General features: G+C 32.7%; 2 protein-coding genes and 2 pseudogenes across 2 annotated transcripts; 2 read left to right on the top strand and 2 right to left on the bottom strand.

Moving 5' to 3' along the window:
- Positions 1-3,036: 3,036 nt before the first annotated feature.
- On the bottom strand, positions 3,037-4,773 carry LOC146919599 (transcription factor bHLH19-like). Its single transcript, XM_085713018.1, has 5 exons — positions 4,751-4,773; positions 4,559-4,663; positions 3,951-4,460; positions 3,453-3,854; positions 3,037-3,176 (listed from the first exon to the last, which is right to left on the bottom strand). The coding sequence occupies exons 2-5, from the start codon at positions 4,601-4,603 to the stop codon at positions 3,111-3,113; spliced, it is 1,023 nt and encodes a 340-aa protein (XP_085569144.1). The 5' UTR covers positions 4,604-4,663; positions 4,751-4,773; the 3' UTR covers positions 3,037-3,110.
- A 3,481-nt stretch (positions 4,774-8,254) lies between these two features.
- Positions 8,255-12,956, bottom strand: LOC146919598 (uncharacterized; annotated as a pseudogene).
- Positions 12,957-15,072: 2,116 nt separating this feature from the next.
- Positions 15,073-19,045, top strand: LOC146919597 (uncharacterized). Its single transcript, XM_085713017.1, has one exon. The coding sequence runs from the start codon at positions 16,734-16,736 to the stop codon at positions 18,657-18,659; it is 1,926 nt and encodes a 641-aa protein (XP_085569143.1). The 5' UTR covers positions 15,073-16,733; the 3' UTR covers positions 18,660-19,045.
- A 1,838-nt stretch (positions 19,046-20,883) lies between these two features.
- Positions 20,884-22,463, top strand: LOC146919596 (secreted RxLR effector protein 161 pseudogene; annotated as a pseudogene).
- Positions 22,464-24,238: the final 1,775 nt, after the last annotated feature.

The raw sequence follows: 24,238 nt of genomic DNA, 5'->3' as shown, positions 1-24,238 counted from the left end.
GGAAAAAGTTGTAAAAAAAAGAGCAAATTGCACTCACCTCCCTTAAAGTTTTATTAAAAGACACTCACACCCCCTCTAGTTTGGAAAAAACATTAACCTCCCTTAATTATTTCATGATTGATGCATTTTCCCCCATAGACACTAACAGCTGTTACTTTTAACAGTGCACACCAAAAGTCGTTTTAATTTTTTCCAATGTTCGTCTCTTCAACTCTCTTCATCGTTTTAATTTTCTCCAATGCTTCTGTTTTTTTTGTTTGGAAAATATGGTCTGGTCAAAATCCTCGGGAGCTCCTTCAACGGGAGACATCTGACCCATACATATGAAGTAATCATTAGGCAACATAAAAATGGAAAATACATATGAACCTTAATTTTGTACATGTCAAGCGTAAAAGTATTTCACTTCTCAAGGCAGGAAAAAATGGCAGAAGTGTGAGAGAAAATCAATAGATGATTAGTAATTTTTGGTATATGAAATTACATACAGCTAAAGCATTGTAGTGGAGACCATTAAAAATCAACATCACGCTTTCGGAATAATTACCTTCCTGTCAAAAGTAACCATTAAAAACGAGAACAGAATGGTTCAGTACAAGGGATTAAACGTTAATTGTTTGTATGAGATTAAGCAAGGTGTAAGAGACATGTAATGGTGTGAGGCTAGTTGTGTTTTGGTGGAAAACTGATGAAAGGTCGGTGACAACCTTTCATATTCATAGTTTTTTGGGAGAAAAAGCAAATTAGGGTATATGTTAGAGCTAAGTACTGGATGTAGGAAATGTTAGTTAATAGTGTTAATCTAAGGGAGGTTAATGTTTTTTTCTAAACTAAAGGGGGTGTGAATGTCTTTTAATAAAACCTCAAGGGAGGTGAGTGCAATTTGCTCAAAAAAAAAAAGAAGCAAAAGAAACAAAAACCAGGAAGTTTTACCCTATACCCCAACATTTATACCATCACCCCTACATTTTACATGAGTTACCTATTTTACCCTTATATATAAAGCTAATAACCTCATCATTTTCATTTGTCTCTCAGAAAATTTTAGAAGTGTCGCGTGTGCAGAAGAGAACATATTGCAGACCCATACCGGAAAATCACTTATGAGTTTTCCGATTTAGCGAATGATACCAGACCATTACCCAATCTGTTCCGTTTTGCATCTGGGTGACTGGAATCCGTTACCGAACCCTTTTTGGTTTGTTGTTTGAAACTGAAAACACAAAGCACCATTTCATCCACTTTTGTATCTTCGAAAACACGTACAATTCGTTCAGGTTCAGATTTGGTTTCCCGAAAAACGCAAACCATGGTTTCCGGTTCATAACAGGCTCTGAAAGACACCACTGAATCCAAGATATATGATCAAAACGTTCGCACTTTAACTATGTTTTGAAGATGAAAGAAAGCTTTCAACTCTTCACTTTGACTTTTGTTTCTTGTTTCTTTTTGTCCGATGAGATCAAAATTCAAAACACTGTAAACAAGATTCGAATGTTAATCAATCAAATTGTTTGTCTTGTTTTAAAAATTCATCTTCAACCCTATTATTGTTTGGTTTTTAATTATTTTACGTTTGTTCTTTTTTTTTTTTATAGAAAAATAATGTTCTCTTATTATTTAAGTATTTCTTTTATATTTTTGCGATTCAACAAAAAGTAAACATGCCAAAAAGAATCTTAAAGCTTTCCGGTTTTAACTTCGATAACGTAACCATGAATTTTCTGGAAATTTAAAACAAACGAAATTAACTTTGAAGTTTTTTGAAAATAAAATTTGAACCGTAACTGATAGATATAAAATAGACATAGTTTTCTGGAAAATATGTCTTTGGAATGTATGTAGGGGTGCATTCATGTTAAACTCAAAAATGTTGAAAGTGTGGGTGAAAAATGAAGTGTAAAATGTTAAACAATAAAAAGGACAAAATTGGAATTATAAGTGATTTGTAGGGGTGAAGGTACATATGTAGGGGTATAGGGTAAAACTTCCCAAAAACCAAGGCAAACAAAATTAGGAAAATCGAAGCAAGAAAATTAGAGATCTAAATCAGGAACATAATCGAATCAAAAAATTATAGAAAGAAAGAAAAAAAGAAACAATAAATCAAAGAAATGTTAAAAAAAAAAAAAACAAAGAAATTGATCCGATCATGAAAAATTGAAACAATAAGAATTGAAGAAAGAAACAATAACAGCCTGATCGTTTGATAAATTGAAGAAACACAAGAATGCAGAAAAAATAAATCGTATGTGGAATAAATTGTTTCAGAATGAAACGTTTAAAAAATAATAGCATTTGGAATAGAATTGTTTCAAAAAGTGGTGAGATGGGAGTCGAAGTGCTTCCTTTAAGAATAGAAAACAAGGGCTTGTGATATTGTATCCTGTCATGTTGCTAACTCATCAAAAACTAAGGATAAGAATTACACTACAAAGCATGAATAGGATAGGATTACTAATAGGTTTAATTTATCATATCATATTGATGCACCAACGGATTTAAGTAGCTTATGATAGTGTTATCATATCTTGTCTCTCTATCCTGCACATCAAATGGACCCTAAAGATACAATTGTAAAGTTGCGTTCGAATTTTGACAAAGATGTCTAACTTAATTGACACTAAAATTTTTTTGACGTTCTCGATTAAACTAGGGTGAATTATTTTATACCGACTATGGTATATCCTCATTATCCTCCCTTAAATATGCAAAAACGTGTCTTGATTTCCAAGGGTATCCATTTTGTTATTCAGTCAAATCTCACATTACGATGAGGGACCTAAGCTCTTTTAATTCGTGTGGACCAACTAAACTATATCCATCCATCTCACCACAATTTCTTTTTAATACTACATCACGTGGCGTACTGATGAGAAGAAAGAAGACACACATTAAAACAATGTATTATTGCTTAGTACTAAGCTTTTTTTACGTTAACAGTTCAGTTTCTATTCTAACGGAAGTGGATCTTGGTAATATAAAGTTACGCGGTAAAGTAAATAAATTCTGACAAAAAATTGTTGCACTTTGAAATTAAAATTGGATTCTTTCAAATAATTTATTATTTGATGAAGATTATTAATCAAGTGAGTTCAATCACTTAGGCATTACAATAGTACAATCTGAAGTTTTCTAGCTAGCTCCTGCACGCTTAGGCTGAACTTCTCATCCATCTGCATTTGTACCAGAAGATAGACAAACTAAGTAAATGCAGCAAATAAAATGAACAAGTCAATCTTGTTAAATAAGCCTATTTTGATGTTAAAAAAATCATTAACATATACTCCCTCCATTTTAAAATAAGTGTTCTTTAAATTATTGACTATTAACAATTGTTATAAATGCATAGTAGAATCTAACAACTTCAAAATTGTGTATACAATATCAAATGTCATAAAGCTAAAATGACACTTATATTTTTAAAACAGTGGAAGCAGAAAATATCATACCTCAGCAATGATGGTTATGTCAAGTTTTGTGGTTCCAAATAGCAATGCACAACTACTAGTAACTGATAGATGAAGATTCTCTATCTCTTGGATTATGTTCATCAATACACTCTTATGTTTCTCACAATGGACACGAATCAGCACGTTTTTCTCTGACACTCTTGCCTCAACTTCAGGCAGTGACCTACTTGGTTTTGAGGTGTGAGTGTGACAACAATTACCATAGCCAGAATTTGATGAGGTGTCTGAAACATCTTCATCTGAAGAACATGACTTTGTCTTCTCAACGTATACCACAGATTCTACGTTGTTCCTTTGGTTCTTTTCTTCCAATAGCTTCACTTTTTCTTGAAGCTGTTTCACATGGTTTATAGCATCACCTAATACAGAAGCCTTATCCATCTATATCCAAATGATTAATGAGTAACCATTAATTAGTATCATTAATTTGTTTAACAAATCAAGAGGAAAATTAATTTGATTAAAAAAAAATTGAACCTTTTTCAAGTCTGGAAGGAGTGCTGAAAGAGCTATGAACTTTTGACTAATTTTTTCTCTTCTCTTTCTCTCAGCAAGTATGTGATCTTGAGCATTTCTGGCAGCTGAATCAGTCTTCTTGCTCTCTTGAATATTGCGTTTTGGTCCCTTTTTTTGGTTTTCTAAGGACCCTTTTGAGGTTAAAGATTTCCCATGATTAAAAACCTTGCCTTTTGGTTTCAAAGTTGAATCAATGTTCAACATTGGTTCTAGTTTTGGTTCTTGATTCTCATTGTCAAAGCAAAGAATGTAAGAATGGGAAGAATCTTTTTTTGGTAAGGAAGGGTACCCTATGTTTGAAGGGTTGGTCTTAAGTGTCTTTGTAGGCCTCTCAAAGCAGTTAACATCTCCTGAGGAATTGCTCGTAGTGTTTGAGGTTGTGTGAGAGCAATGGCTACCACCAGAGAAAGATTGTTGCAGTGACATAGGGGCTATGTTAATGTCATTGATGATTTTGTAATCTTCTGGTTCCTGTGGAAAGTCACAAGAGTTTATGTAAAATAAATGAAAAGATCCAAAAAAAGTGCAAACAAAATTGTGTGGTTGAATAAAATCAAAATTTTATTTACCAAATCACACAACCAACTTGTCCATGACTCATCGTTTGATGTCATTTTGCTAGCTTGAAATTTCTAACTAGAGTTAAATTGCAAGACAGCTATGGACCAATGACCCTGAAAAAGATAGTAAAATCTGGAATTTAGTTGAAATCACCACATATGCAATTCAATCATAATCTGAAGTGAAAATGACATCCATACCTTTGTCTCCTAATAGTGTGAGTGAACGAAGTTGCCTTGATTATCCTTTATAAAGAGTATCAGGTACCTCCACAATAATAGCGTTCAAGGATAAATTAGACTTGCTACAAAAAGTTGCATATTATTCTTTCTTATCTTTATTTTATTTATATATTTTACATTCTTAACACAATTTATTTGATTAGTTAAATTCACATGAATATTACTAATTCATGCAAATCTCATAAATTAAGTGGGATCTATGTAATTTGTAATCAATCAAAGTATATGCGTTGAAAAATGTGTATATATTTTTTTTTAAATGTCTCAACATTACTCTTTATAAGAATATGATTATTTTAGTATAACTTTTATAAAATAAGAGATCACTTTGAAACATGTCTTGCATCATCCGCATTAGTTTTTATTATTTGGATCAATAAATCGCATTGTTGGATCGAATGAAGTATGTTCCTTATTGATTCAATGGTGAAAAACATACTTGTGTTTATCTCTATTTTTTATGTGTTTATCACTATTTTTTCTATTACTTTTTAGATTCCATATCTTAAGTCATTGCAAAAGTATTCAAAAAAATATTAAAAGAGATTGTTATAATTCTGCTGTCAAAAAGCAGGGACGGATGTTTGTTGTTGGATGTGTGGGCATGTGCCTACACAAAAAATTTAGAAACTTTTTTTAGTAGTATAATATTTCAATAGTTGATATTTTGATCATATGACTCACACTTTTCACAAATCATTTCTCTCTTGGTCCACACATATTATCATATATCTCAAATTCTTTCTTGATAATATGAATATTATCAAGAATCAGATGTGAAATTGAATGGAAGATGAACAGTTAAATAATTATTTAGTTATTTATATAAAGAAATATATTTTTATTGATATTGAAAATGAGAAAATCATTCAAAGTTTCTATAATATAAAAAAGGGTCTTGAGTGCCCCCGGGGCACTCTTTAAGCATCCTAAATTTAGCAATTATTCATTTAAAAAGTCAACTATTACAATTTCCAATGCACTCAATACACAATTTTTCATAAAAAACTTACTAATTAAAGTCCTTAAAGAGTGCCCCGGGGGCACTCGTTAACATTTCCCTATAAAAAATTATAGAGAACAATTATTAATGCTACAAATTTTTATGTATGGTGCCTCCATTATTCAAAAATTCTGAATCCGTCACCATCAAAAAGTCGTTTTTCTTCAACAATGCACTCCAATAATGGCTCCAGTATATACCCTCATTTGATTATGAAGTATTCTTTCATGGTCACACAATCAAATAAACAGTGATTGAACACAATCAAATTGATAAATCTTTTTTTTATCAATTTCTTTTTTATAAATTTTTCTAATCATAAAAAAGAAATTGATAAAAAAAAGATTTAATATTTTAAGGATAAGTCTCTTTATGTATATGTTTGTCCGAATATTATTCATTTGATTTTATGATCATAGAAGAATACCTATTTTCTCTAATAATAAAAAAAAAATACCTATTTGATTATAGCTACTTGGGCTATAAGGATTGGATCAATGGAAATTGTTTAAATAGCTTAAATTATTTGTTAACTCGGTAAAACTTTTAAGTGGAACGAGATCTTTAAAAGCAATTTAAAAAAGGAGCTGAACTTTTTATGTATATAAAAAGAGGATTATAAACATGTTTATGGGTTGTCAACAATTAATTAAGGCATCAAAATCCCAAACACTATCTAATCCAGACTGTACGATCATCAAATTTAACATAATCTAGTACTTAACTCACCTAGTGGCACAAAGGGAGAGAACCTTTTCCTGTGTATTACTCCTTGGAAAGAGATCATCAGATGCTCTACTGCTATGATATCCATGGCTCGGATCTTAAGGTACAAGCAGACATTTTTTTATTTTGGAAAGAATATTTTTAATATAAGATATATTTAGACATAGATAATGGACATCTCATACAAACACCGTATAAAAAAAAATCAAGTGTTAAGTTAATTGGAAAAAATTTATATGCATTTAGTTGTCTACTATATGTTTCTTAATTGAATTGAAAATTTAAAAAAAATGCCACCACAAGCAGCCTGATCGGGAACACCATGAACTATACCATCAATGTTGCATTTAACCTGAGGAAAACTGGCGGGATGGCACATAACCTCTATAACTATAGAGTTAAGGCTTTGATTGGGAGTTTAGAGGGGAGAGAAGGGGGGAGAGGGTTTTGGAAAAAAAGAATTAGCAAGTGGAAGAAATAAAAGACATCAGAAGGAGAGGGTTTTGAAGGTTAATTTTTTATTCATAATACAAAATTCCCTTATTTGGGGATTAAAAAATTGTATTGGAGGAGGGTTTTGAGAGGTTTTAGAGGGTTTATAGGAATTTTTCAAATTCAATCTATGTTGTGATCATATTTCTAAAATTAAAAATATATTAATCATAAACATTACTCCCTCCGGTTATATTTATAAGCAAAAAAACAGCTTTTCAGATACATTGAATAATTAATGTATCTAAAAATGTGTTTTATGCTTATAAATGTGACTGGATGGAGTAGTTTATTATTCTCTAAAAAATTGTTCTTTCAAAAAATGTTAAATTTTTTTATATTTTTCTATATATTTTAAACCTCCAAAACTCTCTATTCCCCTCCCTTTTAAACTCCCAAACGGAGCTTTAGAGAATGAACCTCCACAACAAAAGCTTTAAGAATGAAAAACTCAATGATGTCAAAAAACAAAAAACTTTTTTTTTTTTGAATTGGCAAAATTTTATTAACCAACGAACCCGTGCAAGGCGCACTAATAGGCTTGGGTGGAGAAAAAAAAATACAGAAGGGGAAATCGGTTGCCGTATAACGTGGCTCGAACAAAAACCCCTTTAAAAACCACACCTAAAAAAGGACAACAATTCAAGAGAAATGACGCAAACATATACAAGATACAAACCACTAGCATACCCCTGCGTCAAGACTAAAAGTGTCCAAGGAAGCTAACAACCACCAAAACCTCTAAGCTCCACAACCAAGCTGCTGCTAAAATACCATACCACCTGAACAAACTAAAGAGCAGCCAAAAAGAAACAGCAAAGAACCAGCCGAAGCTTCCACAAGCAAAACCTGACAGCCGCAAACCAAAAAACAAAAAACTAGAAATGATAATATTAGAGCAGCTCTCCAACATATTATTTTACCATTAAACATGCATGGATTTCTACCATACTAAACCATAGAAAATAAATTCATAACACCCAAAATCACCCCCTCTTACATTGGGAATCCAAAATGCTTGATCGATAAGTCATATAAATTTACAAAGAAATATTTATTTTAATCCTAACCCAAATAGGGGAGGTAATATAATAAACCACTAGACTTTTCACCCGTGCTGCTGCACGGGTCATAAACAATTGGAAACATTACATGTCGAATAATATATCAATGTTTGATAAAACACAAAACAATTATGTTATAGTAATGAACACAAACAACCTTACATCATAATAATTGTTTTAAACGTTCCTAAAAACCTCTCTAAACACAACCTTTGTAGTTTCGTTAACGGTGTTTCCATACTTGTTAATAGCCAAGATCTTCAAACTGCTTCTTGACGTAACCCTCGAGATTGCAACATATAGTTGGCCATGTGAAAAAACAGGTTGAGGAAGATATATTCCCACTTGTTTCAATGTATGGCCTTGAAATTTGTTGATTGTCATTGCAAACGACACATATATAGGGAATTGTCGGCGTTGAAACTTGAAAGGAATCCTTGCATCAGAAGGACTTAGTGATAATCTATGTATGTAAACCTTCTCTCCCATGTTGTCACCGGTTATGACCTTAGCCTCAAGAACATATCTACCCATCTTGGTAACTATCAACCTAGTTCCGTTGCACAAACCAGCGATCGGTTCTAGATTTCTCATCAGCATAATAATTGGCACTCCTACTTTCAACTTTATCTTATGATTTGGAATACCAAAAGCAGTAATAGTGTTCAAAAATTCAAGGGTGTGTACATCATCTGGCCTGTTAACCATTGAGTTGCTTGAAAGAGGAGAATCACAACTCAAATATGTCTTTTCTTCGCCAGGGATTAAAGACATAACATGCTCATTTATTTTCTTAACAGTCGCATTTCTGGGAGATAATATAGCTCGATCTTAGAAAAACGATGGTTCATGCATATTATCTAGAAGAGATGGATAAATGTAACGACGATAGATGCGATATGATCACCAAAATTATTTAGAAGTAAATCATCAGGAATTCGTACTTTTGTATCTTGATCATTTATTTCTCCAACACTTCCATCGCCAATCCCCAAAACCCACTCACTAAATTTTTTCCTTTCCTCGACGTCATCACTTGAGCAACCACGTAAAAGCCACATATTAGTTGTAAGTGTCATAACTTCACAATGATTCCACAACGATTAAGAATTTATTGGTGCACGAACTATTTCTTGCCTTGTCGGAAATCATCATCAAGAATTAGCTTAGTTTCGTAAAAAGCATTAGAACGTTAAACAATTTAAAGATGTTTCTTTTAAATTTGGTTATTTTCATCAGACGCACATAAATAATAAACCGTGTCAACACTCACTCATGGTCTTCCAAAGTAACGTCAATAAGGTTGCTTCTTTTGCCATTAATCTCTTTGACTTTCAAGGCATCCCTCTCAACAACGTGTCCTATAACATCTGGAAATGATAATGAGAATAAGCAAGGTTAATGAGCTACTAATTGTTATGATAGGAGTCATTGTTATGTCGTGAATTCTCTGACTTTTTTTCAAGGAAGCTGCAGCTATAAGATATTTTTAACTTATGACAATTGTGATTTTATTTGGATAAAGATTATACAATTCTCAACATCAGAAGTTAATACATCATATACAGTGCTCAAAGAGAGTGTAGTAAACCAAGTTATGCTAATAAATGCGCACAACTCATCATGAAGGGTAGTAGTTCTAAATTGGCTGTTTAGTATTCCCACACTAAAAATCCTCAATAACTAATTATTAACAAAGAGAGTCCAGATTTTTCATTAATAATTTTCTGCAACTAACAATTTTATGCTTCCCACTAAACTCAGAGAATTAATTACGGTGGACAAAATGAATGAGGTGTATGCATTGCTAATTCCATCCCTATATGTAAGCACCATTTTCCTCTAATAAAAGGGTGCTTACATATAGGGACGGAGGAGTATTTCCATATATAAACATCATACAATTAGCATGCTTATCATACAATAGTGATAAAAATATTTAACTATACCAAGATTGACAAAATATATAATTAAAAATTACATAAAATGTACTCATTAGCATTATGATAAAATCCCACATTTCATTTGACGTAACTTATGCTACTCTTAAACTTATAAGATATTAGACATTTAGAGCACATTATATAGTGATTAAAGAAACTATTATAGTGGTAGGATATGGGAACGTTATAATGTTGGATTGTAGTTTATTTCAATTTTAAACTTCAATGGACGGGTAAATGTTGGACAACGATTTGTCTTACCAAACCTATCTTTGATCCTTATGTCCAAACATGGTTGGCAGCATGACTATACCCTAAAAGTGCAAAGATTCAACAAAAAAATAAGTAATAAAATTTACACCGGTCAATAATTGTTTCGAAACAAAAACACACATGAAAGAAAACTGGACTAACGTGATCAACATCAAACTCTATTAGGTAAGTCTTGTACTTCATCCTCAGCTTATTGACAACCCGCCGGTCCAACTCATCCACAGGATTCGGATTCAATGGTGCTGGAAAAAAAATAGAAACAAAGATCCTGTCAGAAACCATGCATAATAACAGTAAATGGAAGGGAAGATAGGTTAACAAACAGACAAACCAGTCAAACAGTTGAATGATAGCAAGTTTCAGATATCATTGTTTGCCATCACTCAACTGGTTGAAACCGAACATTAGCTTTGGTGAGATGTGATCAGGATATGAGTAATTTATAGGCACTTTCAATAAGAAAGCTATAAGGTTGCAAGGGCTTAGGAAATGAAAACAACATTTATTAGGGCAAAGCATTACTCTGGTTAGTTTTCCAAGCCGATTGTAATTTGGGAGGGTATTTGAAATTCAAATTTCATTAGTTGGGGGCGCCAAGTAATTAGGGTTGGGTTAGTGGGATTAGGGTTTGGAGGTTAGCTAGGATTAGATATAAAAGATGTAACTAGAGGGCCTCAAAACTCTAGTTCTATCTAATACACATATCGCCTTCATAAGTTGAAGTGCAAATTTTGTACCATGCAACAAGAGATGATACATGAGCTTTTTTCCTTGCTAAAACAGAAAAGTTCTCACCAATTTGCACAATGGATTTGGGAGAAGTTTGCGATCATATGTCACCTATTGAGTGAATTCAAGAGCTCAAATTGGATAATGTGGATTTTGAATAAAATTTGAAGCAATTGTTTGATCATTTCAATTCTTCACAAGGGATGTTTTTGAGCTAAGTGCCATTATTTCTGATTGTAAACATCTATTTTCTTCTCTTGTTTTAACAATTCTAGAGCCGAGTTTACTATGTGACAAGCCAGTGAGACATCTATTCTTTTGTTTAAACGGACACATCTTTGGCTACGTATCTTTTTTGTTGATAGTCTTTCTTGCATTGACCATATTATTGCTAATGAAACGAGTTAAGTTTGTCTCTTAAAAAAAAACTAAATATAAACTTTTGTTTATCGAAGCAACAATTCGTAAAAAGAAACAGAAGGTGTATATATATATACACACACACTCATATTTTATATCATAAAATTTTGCTTATTAATGAATGATATAATATTTTTTATCAACTGACTTAAAAAAAACTTGTTTATCTAGATTAGTAACTAATTGAAACAGTATGCGTGGCCTGCACAATGAATCCAAATTGATTATCAAGTCTAACCCAGCATCTTCTTAAATTTGAGTTACCTACACACACCGTAAGAGCTACGCAGTTACATGCATTTTTCTCCTTTCCCAAAGGCATCATGTTCCTATTAGGAATTTCGAAAAATATATACCAGCAATAGCATCCATGTAAAAACCCCTTTGTTGGATATATTACACAAATAGTTTAATGGATATATTACACAAATAGGGGTGAGAATAGGTTAAGCCGAGCTAAACTTTGTAAGGCCTAAGTATAGGATGAAAAAATTTATAGCCTAAGTCTGACCTGCGCCCTGTCATAGACTTATATTTATGCATGAGTCTGGCCTTGTGAAAGCTTGATGTGGTCTGCTAGCATGTTTTAAAGCTTATTTCATATGAACATCTTTAAATAAGTAATATGATCTGAGTTTTAATATACTATTAAATTAAGGGAAAATTACATTGACCTCCCCTAAGATTTCTTTAAACAACACAAACATCCCCTCTAGTTTTATAGTAGACACCAACCTCCCCTAAATTTGTTTAAAATAGATAAATACCTCCCTTTGAAGCTAACACCGTTTCCCATCAGTTAAAAGTTAAAACAAAAACCTTTTTTTTTGTATAAAGAAAAACATCTTTGTCTCCATTGATGATGACTATATCATTTGTTGATGGAATCTGGCTTCAAAGCTTCAAGATTAAAATATCAAGCCAATTTATTTCCTATAGTCTTTGTGCAATCTCCATCCCTCTCAGTTTCACGCCTAAACGTTGACAGTATGCAGTAGCTTCCACTGATAATGTTCTTCACCCATTTCATATTTGACCACTCAATCAGAGTGTATAGTTCACAACAAAAAAAACACAAAAACAATTCACTTTTCTCTTCTTTTCCTAAAGGTACAAACAATCTACCATAAATATCATCTAACATTTGACGGTGCAATACAGATAATTATTCTTAATATTCTAGCACTTCCATTAATGTTAAGGTAAACCAATCTGTAAACATTGGAAGGTTCCTCCAATGTTTCATATTCAAATCCCAAAACATATCTTTCAAAAGTAAAAGCACTTCCAATGTTAAGGTAAACCAATCTGTAAACATTGGAAGGTTCTCATATTCAAATCCCAAAACATATCTTTCAAAAGAAAATGCACTTCCAATTGTTAATGTTAAGGTAAACCAATTTGTAAACATTGGAAAGTTCCTCCAATGTTTCATATTCAAATCCCAAAACAACTAGGTTTTTATCCTTATTGAGGCTAACAGCCCATCTGCCATAAGCATGTGAGTCTACCATAGATGAATTATTAGCTGGTGAATAATTTCATAGCGGCAATGTGTGATGGAACGGAAGAGAACCTTTTTTCTTTTTCTTTTTCTTTTTCTTTTTTTATTCTTTATTTAACATAAATTTGAAACTGTTGAAAAGGAGGGGAGGTAAGTGAGTTTTGAAAACTAGAGGGGATGTTTGTGTTATTTAAGTAAACCTGAAGGGAGGTCTGTGTAATTTACCCAATTAATAAATCAATGTGATTAAACTCCTTTTTGATATTTAACATGATTATTTAGAGAATTTGACTATATATTATATCATATTTCAATTATAGTTTATAATAATACATTTAAATATGCAAAAAGAAAATGTATACTAATAAGTTTAAATTACTGAAAAGGTTAACAAATTTATAATTTAATTCAAAGTACAAAATATAATAAAATTGATATTAGTAATAAACAATATATTATTCATATTTACGTAAGTAGACAGACATGATAGGCCTAAGAGGATTTTTATATGGCTTATGGTCTGACCTTTTTAGTTAAATAAGCTTCTAAAAAAGTCTAAACCTTCTCTATCTAAGAAAAAAAAAGTATGACATGCCGTAGCCTAGGTCGTAGATCCTATAGGCCAGTCTAACCTATTCTCATCCCTACTTACACAGTAATGAATTATGATTAGAAAATATAAAATAAAAATAGCACACAAATTGAGATATTCACAATCACAAATGTATAACACTAGATAGTAACTTAAATATAACCGCAAAATATTTTGGAGATTTATGTCACCATTTTCAATATAATTTTAATTGTAATATACTAAATTTATACTATATATAAAGAAAACAACAGATGTAACAAATAGATAAGAATAAATTTAAATATTAAAAAAATGTAACAAACACGATATAGATATATATGTCTGGTTTTTTCTTTTCTTTTATCATTTAAAAAGTGTAACAAACTATATGAGTATATTTATACTTACTTTTTCATTATATCAATTATACCCTTAAACAACTTTTTATATAATAAACATTGTTATTGGTGTCATTAACATTATCTCAATTATACCATTAAACAACTTTTTATATAATAAACTTTGTTATTGGTGTCATTAAAAAAAATTAGATTATATTTTTTGTTATATTGTTGGTGTCATTAAAATAGATTATCATGATTAGTTTCGTTTGTTATAACATGAAAGCAACAAACATTTATATTTTTAGTTTTAATCAAAATCAAAATTTCATAAAAAAAAAAATTGTTCATAATTTTCAAACGTTAACGCAATAAAAAGAGCAGAAAGGCGGCACGTGCCCGTCTTTTCCCTAGTATATATAATTTGTACCTTTTTATTTCAAAAATGATATTCGTTTTCACATTTTTATTGAAACCCAGAAACACAATCCTATTAATAAGCATCATTTTTTTCCATCTTTGTCAAAAAAAACACTTACCTATTGATTCAATAAAATAAATGAAGTAAGTATACAAATATGGAAACCCTCTCATTATTCATGTTACGTAAAAATACGTACACAAGTGACAAGACTGTACTTGCAAAAGTACAATAATAGAATCTAGGGTTTAGACTGTTTATGTGATGCCTTCAGAGTGCTCCTAAGGGTGGTATTTATAGCCTCCTTGTGGGCTTATTTTAGCGTGACTTCAGCCCCAAGGAAGCTGGGCTTTTGGTCTTTTAGGTGGTTTCTAGAGGTTTCTAGAAGCTAAGAAAGGCGACGCCCTAGGAATGGCACGCCTAGGCCTCAAGAGCCCTTCTGGAGGACCTCTAAGCCTTTCTAGAGGGATTTGAGCCTTTCTATAGGGCTTTTAAGTCTTTAGGAATATTATGACGGTCCATAGCCCCCCAAGCCCGAGTCTTGGAACAAGGCGAAGTGTTGAATCCTTTCTAGAGGGCCTTTAAGCCTTTAGGGCTATTATGACGGTCCATAGCCCCCCAAGCACGAGTCTTGGAACAAGGCGAAATGTTGAATCCTTTCTAGAGGGCCTTTAAGACTTTAGGAATATTATGACGGTCCAAAGACAAAGGAGACAAACATGAAACATGAGACCACGTGAAGGGGATCATGGAGTAACTGTTCTTCAGAAGTCATTATTGTTGAGGACAAAATCCTTATTTGATGTTTTAAAGATCACAAACATTATATATGTTTTTTACTTGTTATCTACTAATATGTTTTGTGAGAATTGTTTCATGAAGAATGTTCTTGTTAAAGAGAAGAACATTCTAAGCTTATAAATATCTCATCAAAGCAAAAGAGCAAAAAGACACAAGTGCACTTTCTGCTACAGCACGTGCATCATTTGAAAGCAAGAAAATATTGTTCCCTTTGTTTCACTAAAAAAGGATAAAAAGATACCTTTGATAAATAACATTAAAAAGGAAGCAATCTAATGACAAGGAAAGGCTTGGCAACAAAAAGAATATTCAATGACAAAAGGCCAAAGACTCACGTGAGTCTTAAAGGAAAGAAGAAAGAATTAAAGCTGCACAAGAAGAAGGTTCTGGTGAAGCTTACACAACAAACAAAGAATGTTCTCAAGATGGTCTGCTGAAAGTACAACAAAGATAAGGACCAGTTCACATGGCCACCACATCACAGCTGGTGATCCTTTACGTGTATGCTTGCTGTAAACAGCTGGAACTCAAAGAATGTTCTCAAGAACATTCTGCAACTCACAAAGAGTTCATTTTTTGCATCCTTGCACTTCAAAGAAAGAAAACACACGCACATGGGATGTTTTATGGAAGGACAACACAGCTGGCTTTGTCTTTGAAGCATGAAGTTCAAAGCTTCTATAAAAGCAAGCATACCTCCACTAAGTTTCTCAAGAGCTTACAAACAAGAATACATAATCTCTCAAAGCAAAATCAATTGTCTCTCTCACGTGAATATCAATCAAGAATATTCATCAAAGTTCTTCAAGCTCTTCAACTACAAACAAACAAACTTCTACTCTTACACTAGATTTGGATCATAATCCTTTAAGTTTGTTTTATCATAATCTCAAACAAGTGTTGAGAAAATAGGATCCACAACCTAAACCTCTCATAAACAATTTGTATTTAGATCTCAAGTCTATTGGGCTTAATAGTTTGAGATAGGACTGATCTGGTGTGATCAAGAATTGTGACTAGACTGATCTGGTGTGATCAAGAACTGTAGTGCTACTAAGGACGATTTGGTGGCTTGAAACTATAGTGGAAAAATCTCACACTGAAAGTGTGGGGACTAGACGTAGCCCACGTTGGGTGAACTAGGATAAATCTCTTGTGTTCTCTCTCTTCTCTTATCTCTTATATTCTGGCCGTCACATATAACTATAACTAATCATATTAATTTTCCAGAGTGTTCTGGTCCTTAAACTAAAATTAAATAATTAACTTACTACTTAATTAATTATCCAGAACCTTCTGGTCCTTTATCGCTTTATTTATTTCAGTTATATATCCAGAATATTCTGGTCCTTTACTGCTTTATTTATTTCAGTCTTTTATTCCAGAACTATCTGGTCCTTTTACTTATTTTATTATCCAGAGTTCTCTGGTCCTAATATTATAATATTCTATTATTACTCACGTAACACTAACCAAGAACTTTCTTAAGCATACATATACTTAATTTTCTTTTCAGAATTAAAATTTAAAAAGGGTCACAATTCAAACCCCCCTTTCTTGTGACGTTTATTGCTACTTCAATTGGCATCAGAGCCCGGTTCCAAACAAAAAACACTTAACACGTGTTGGAAAAAGATTCAGAAAGAAGCAATGTCAAAAGAAAAATACATACCAGAAGGTCTCTCATGTACTAGACCACCATACTTCAATGGTAAAAACTATTACTATTGGAAAGGAAAAATGGAACTATTCTTAAGATCTCAAGATGTGGATATGTGGAAAATAATAACTGACGGAAACCATATACCTATGACAACTGATGACATTACTAAAACAAAAGTAATTACACCAGAGGCTTCATGGACAAAAGAAGATAAAGAAAAAATACTCTTAAATTCTAAAGCTCGACTCTTTCTATCATGTGCACTAAGCATGGAAGAAAGTGAAAGAGTTGATGAATGCGATACTGCAAAACAGGTGTGGGATACTCTCAAGGTTCATCATGAAGGAACAAGCCATGTTAAAGAAACAAGAATTGACATTGGTGTTAGAAAGTTTGAAATATTTGAAATGATTGAAGATGAAAACATTGATGAAATGTACTCTAGATTCACATCTATAGTCAATGAACTAAGATCACTTGGAAAAACTTATTCTACCCACGACAGAATAAGAAAAATACTGAGGTGTCTTCCAACTCAATGGAGACCCATGGTCACTGCAATCACTCAAGCTAAAGACCTAAACACTTTAGCTCTTGAAGATCTCATCGGATCACTAAAAGCTCATGAGACATTACTTCAAGAAGATAAACCAATAAGAAAAGGCAAAATGATCGCTCTAAAAGCTTCCCAAAATGATCAAGAAATTTCACCCACACAAAATGAAGAGATCAAAGAAACCGAAGAAGAAGAAATCATTCAAGAAGAAGCAGAAGATGAACTAGCACTCATCACAAAGAAAATTCAAAGAATGATTAGAAGAAGAGATCAAATAAAAAGATACTTTCCAAATAGAAAAGAAAATCCTAAAGGAGATACAGACAAAAGTCAAGTAACCTGCTATGGATGCAACAAACAAGGACACTACAAAAATGAATGCCCACTAAACAAGAAGAGTCAGAAGAAACCGCCCTACTCAAAATCCATGTTTACATGGGATGATCTTGAAGAACCAAAAGAAGAAGACATTGAAGCAAATCTTTGTCTAATGGCAAACTCAGAAAATGACGAGGTATTTCTCTTTGACAAACCTCTTTTAGATTTTACTATTGATAATGAAGAACAAATTATTACTAACAATAAGGATCTAGAAAATACAATTGATAGTCTTTTATTCGACTCAAATTTCTTAACAAACAAATGTCATTCTCTACAAAAAGAAGTTCTTGAGATAAAAGAAGAAAAAGAAAAACTTCAAGTCTTGAACGATAATCAAAAGAAAATCATTCAAAACTTGCAAGATTCATATTTTCAAGCAACTGAAAAAATCAAAAACCTTAGCAAAAATAAATTTCCAGAAACTTCTAAAGTTACTGAAAATGATTTGCTAAAAATCGAAATTAAAGAACTCAGAAATGATCTTAATCATTTTATCAAATCAACTGAAACATTTCAAAATATTATGGGTTCTCAAGCAGGAATATTTGATAAAGCTGGTTTAGGTTTTGATATTTCCAAAAACCAAAAAATATATGAAAATTTCTTTATACCTGAAAAGGATAAAATGAAATGTTCCTTTTGTAACAAAAATGGACATCTTGAAAGGTTTTGCTTTCATAAGAAAAGAGAAACAAGACTAGAACATTCTCATCAAATGAACCCAGAACATTCTCAAGAACATTCTCTTAGATTGAAAAGAAAAGAATGTTTATACTGCAAAAGAATAGGTCACTTAGAAATAAATTGTTTTCTCAAGATTAAAAATCTTGAGCTTAAGAAAACTAACCACAAAGGACCCAATTCATCATGGGTACCTAAGGGACAACTAACTCAAAATGCAGGAATCCTCTCAAAATGCAAGGAAAAAGCCATGGTACTTGGACAGTGGTTGTTCAAGGCACATGACAGGGGATAAACAATGTTTCATCTCCTTCGAAAAGAAAGAAGGAGGACTGGTTACCTTTGGAAATAATGACAAAGGTAAAATTAAAGGTAAAGGTATTATTGGTAAGAAAAATACTGCAAAAATTGAAAATGTTCAATATGTTGAAGGATTAAAACACAATCTGCTAAGCATAAGTCAATTATGTGATAGTGGTTTTGAAGTTAGTTTTAAAACCAACATATGTGAAGTAAAACAAATATCCTCAGGAAAAACTTTTTTCACCGGTTCTAGAATAAAGAACTTATATGTTTTATACTTAGATGATCTTCCAGCCGAATCATGTTTTATGGGTTTTGAAAAAGACAAATGGATTTGGCACAAAAGAGCTGGACATGTAAGTATGAAAACTATTTCAAAAATTTCTCAACTTAATCTAGTTAGAGGGCTTCCAAAAATAAATTTTGAAAAAGATAAAATATGTGAAGCATGCACAAGAGGAAAACAAGTTAAAAGCAGTTTTAAACCTATAAATGATATTTCTACTCAAAGGCCTCTCGAAATTCTTCACATAGATTTATTTGGCCCTGTTAGAACTGCTAGTCTAAGTGGAAAACAATATGGATTTGTTATAGTTGATGATTTTTCCAGATATACATGGGTGTTATTTTTAAAACATAAAGATGAAGCTTTTGAAGCATTTAAAACTTTTTGCACATTAGTTCAAAATGAAAAAGAATTAAAAATCATTTCTGTAAAAAGTGATCATGGAGGAGAATTTGAAAATGCATATTTTAAAAACTTTTTTGATGAACAAGGAATATCACACAATTTTTCATGCGCAAGAACTCCTCAACAAAATGGAGTAGTTGAAAGAAAAAATAGAACATTACAAGAAATGGCAAGAACAATGATTAGTGAATCAAATGTAGAAAAATATTTTTGGGCTGAAGCCATAAATACCTCTTGCTATATTATAAATCGTGTCTCTATCAGAAAAATCTTGAACAAAACCCCATATGAACTTTGGAAAAATAAAAAACCTAACATCTCTTATTTTCACATTTTTGGGTGTTATTGTTATATTTTAAATGATAAAGAAAATCTAGGAAAATTTGATTCAAAATCAGATAAAGGAATATTTCTAGGATATGCAACAAATTCCAGAGGATACAGAATTTTTAATCTAAGAAACCAAACTATGGAAATTAGTATGCATGTTGTCTTTGATGAATTCGATGATCTAATAATTAACAAAGAAGATGAAGAAGAAATTTCTCAAAAAGAAAATGAAGACAATCAAGAACAGTCTCCACAAGAACCACCAAGAAGTTGGAAGACCATTGGTGATCATCCTCCTGAGCAAATCATTGGAGATACATCTGATGGGATAAGAACAAGACGATCTTTTATGAACAATGATGGTAACATGGCAATGATATCACATATCGAACCAAAAAATATAAAGGAAGCAATATGTGAAGAATCATGGATAAATGCCATGAAAGAAGAACTATCTCAATTTGAAAAAAATGAGGTATGGACTCTTGTTTCTAAACCTAAAGATCAAAGTGTAATTGGAACAAGATGGGTCTTCAGAAACAAACTAGATGAAGAAGGTAAAGTCATTAGAAATAAAGCTAGACTTGTTGCACAAGGATATAATCAACAAGAAGGTATTGACTATGATGAAACTTTTGCTTCAGTGGCAAGGTTAGAAGCAATTCGTATTCTTCTTGCATATGCATCTCATAAAAACATTAAACTTTTTCAAATGGATGTTAAAAGTGCATTTTTAAATGGATTCTTAAATGAAGAAGTTTATGTGCACCAACCTCCCGGTTTTGAAAGCACAAATAAACCTCATCATGTCTTTAAACTAACAAAGGCACTATATGGTCTAAAGCAAGCTCCTCGAGCTTGGTATGAGAGGTTAAGTACATTCTTAATCAAAAATAATTTTTCTAGAGGAACAATTGACACAACACTTTTTAGAAAAGATGATAAAACAAATTTTCTTATTGTTCAAATATATGTTGATGATATTATATTTGGATCAACAAATGAAAAAATGTGTGAAGAATTTTCCGGTCTCATGCAAAGTGAATTTGAAATGAGTATGATGGGAGAATTAAGATTTTTTCTCGGTTTACAAATTAAACAAGAATCAAACGGAATATTTATTTGTCAAGAAAAATATATTAAAGATCTTCTCAAAAAATATAAAATGAATGAAGCCAAAATAATGGTAACTCCCATGCATCCGTCTTCAAGTTTAGACAAAGATGAAAACGGAAAAAATATTTCTGAAAAAGAATACAGAGGCATGATTGGATCTCTGTTGTACTTAACTGCTAGTAGACCAGATATTGTCTTTGCAGTTGGACTATGTGCACGTTTTCAAACGTCTCCTAGAGAATCTCATTTAACTGCTGTAAAAAGAATTTTTAGATATCTAGTTGGTACTACTGATCTTGGCCTTTGGTATAGAAAAGGTTCTTCTTTTGATTTAATAGCGTATTGTGATGCTGACTATGCTGGAGACAAAATCGAAAGAAAAAGTACAAGTGGTGCATGTCAGTTTCTTGGAAATGCACTTGTCAGTTGGTCATGTAGAAAACAAAACACAATCGCTTTATCAACCACTGAAGCAGAATACGTGTCAGCAGCAAATTGTTGCTCTCAGGTATTATGGATAAGAAATCAACTCGAAGATTTCTCAAAAAGGTACACAAATATTCCAGTATTTTGTGATAATACTAGTGCTATAAATTTATCAAAAAACCCCATTCAACATTCAAGATCAAAACATATTGAAATAAAACATCATTTTATTCGAGATCATGTGAACAAAAAGGAAATTGAATTAATTTTTGTTGACACTGAAAATCAATTAGCAGATATATTCACTAAACCTCTTGTAGAAGATAGATTTAATTTTATAAAAGAAAAATTAAATATTATTCAAAATCCTCATAAAAATCCATAAAGAACATTCTGTGAACACTCTTGATGTTATGTGTGTAAACTTGGGACTCACGTCCAAAAATTTGGTTAATCTTCCCACTTAGGCTAACTAAATGCATCATTAGCTTTTTCTAAAAATATTATATTTCTCTTCCCAACACTAAATTGATGCTAATCACATCACTTGGTCTGGCCCACCTATCTCTCTCCTGCGCCCAAAACCACCTTCAATCAAATCAATATTTCCTTCCCTCTCTATCTCTAAAACCGGTTCCATTACTTCTTTTCTTCAAAACCACCAAAGAACTAAAACATTACCTCTCCATCTTCTCTATAAAACTTGCTCTTATTCTTCCAGAAAAATCAAACCAACACTCATCAAAATTCATGGCTAGAACCAAAGGGAACCATGCAAACTTTAGGACCCCCTCACCTTCACCTTCTCCTCCTCGCTCTCCATCACCTCCCTCACCACCGTCACGGCCATCCTCTCCGATGAACCCTCCACCGGCCTCACCAGAATCTTCTGACTACCAAATTCCAACCAAAGCTACTCCTCATTCTTCTCCTCAAACTGAGCCTAACCCTAAACCATCTTCAAACCCTAACATTGTTGAAGAACCTTCTTCACTTCCTGAACCCACTCCAACCAAACCCTCTCTTCCAGTAAGGGCCATGCCATTAAACTTCATGCTTCCACCTCTCTTTCAAGCCTCTGCTCCTAATTTGAATCAAACCCCTCCTCACCTTAAATCTAAACCAAAGAAAGCAACCTCAGCTCCAAATTTGGCTCCAAGGAAATCGCAAAGGTTAATAGGAAAGAAGAAGACAAATGTAGTAGACAACACAGTACATGTAATCAGCGATGATGATGATGATGTTGTCCAAAAAGAAACTGTTCAACAACCTAATCCTACTTCTGAGAATGTCATTCCTCTTCCTACTCTTAAGGAAACTACTCCTCTCACTAAGGAAACAATCGCTCCTCCAATAGAAAAGGAAAGCGAATCTTTTCCTAATCCCTATAATGCTGTTGAAATTGAACCACAATCAACAATCGTCCCTGAGAAACCTCCTTCTCCAATCGAAATTCCAAAGGAAGTTCCACAGTCTCCTGTGCAACAAGAAGCTCAAGCTGCTCCAGAACGTTCTCGGGAAAGCTCTCGAATCAGGAATAAGGGAAAGAGGAAGCTCACTGAAGACTCAGAACTTTCTCAGATCAAGCAGTCAGTTTCAAAAAGGGGTAAATCTCATAATCTATCTGTGTCTAAGTCTAGTCGTATTCCTCTAATCAGTCCTGATTTAACCAAAACCTTCTTTGACAAATGGGCATCTAGACCTATTGGAGTAGGTCGATACTTTGATTTTGAAAAACTTCAAAATTCTGAAATATTTGTCAAACAATACCCTGATGCTTTAGGTTGGGTTCCATTCCTACAAATTAGGGAAAAGTATTACCCTGAAGCTGTTCAAGCTTTTTATTGTATGGCTGAATGTTATCCTGAAAAGAATTTGATCATTTCTCACATTAAGGGAGTCAAGGTAGAAATTAACTTAGAAACAATAGCTAAGTTGTTGAACATTCCTCTAGAAGGTCCAGCTGTGTTTGGTGATGATTGGTATGATGTACTTCATCTAGATCGTAATACTGTGTTTGATACAATTTACCAACCAAATGCAACTGATTTATCTTATTCAAATCTGTTACACACTACCCAAATCCTTGCAAACATGTGTCACAACAGCCTTCTTCCTAAGAATGGCACTTTCAATCACATCTCCCACAATGACATTCTGTTAATTTATCACATGTTTATTGGAGAACAAGTTAATCTCCCATTCATCATTCTCAAAAATATGATGCTTGCTGCTAACTCCACACACAAAACAAGCACTGTCCCATATGGAATGGCCCTATGCAAAATCTTTAGGTTACTCAAAGTCCCTTTGCATGATGAGATGTCCAGTTTCAAAATCTCAACATTTGGACCTAAAAATGTTCACCAAATGAAAACCAAACTTGAGTCTGTAACTCCTTCTGTTGAAAATGTGTCTAATTCTCATGATCTCAAAAGGAAAAGTCCAATCTCTATGGAACACCTTTTGAATTGTCTCCAAAATGAAATCACAACTCCTAGAGAAAGTTCTCCTGTCTCACAAGAGCATGCTAGGCTATTAGACAATTTTGCCAAACATCCCATTCTTCCTAAATTTCAAAATTTGGATGCAATGAAAAGCTTCTTTGCAGAAGCTGCTCCAGCAAATAAGATTTCTGTTGCGGCTCCTATCTTTGTCTCTCCACCAAGGCACAATTATTCAGCTCTTTTTCGATCTGAATCAATAGACAAGTTCTTTGCTGATCCACCATTCTATGACTCTTCTGTTCCTATGAAATCTTCCTCTCCTTCTTTTAATGTTCTAACTGGGGCTTCTCTTCCTCCTCAAATGAATGAGCGCCCTCCTAAGCGTTCAAAAACTGAGAAAAACATTAGAAGGATTAGGAAAGACATTCTCAAGCTGTTTGAATTTCTGCATGGTATTATGAATCATATTGTATATGATTCCATGGAAAGAACACTAATTAGGCAGTGGTTCACAAGTCTTGCTGCAAGATGGGGAGTTGATGCTCCAATGGTAAATCCATT

This window comes from Medicago sativa, chromosome 5, assembly GCF_051527215.1.
Source record: "Medicago sativa cultivar Bolivia chromosome 5, Bolivia_mono, whole genome shotgun sequence".
NCBI lineage: Eukaryota > Viridiplantae > Streptophyta > Magnoliopsida > Fabales > Fabaceae > Medicago > Medicago sativa.
Note: the sequence above shows the minus strand (reverse complement) of the source record. Positions and strands in the feature narration are given on the sequence as shown.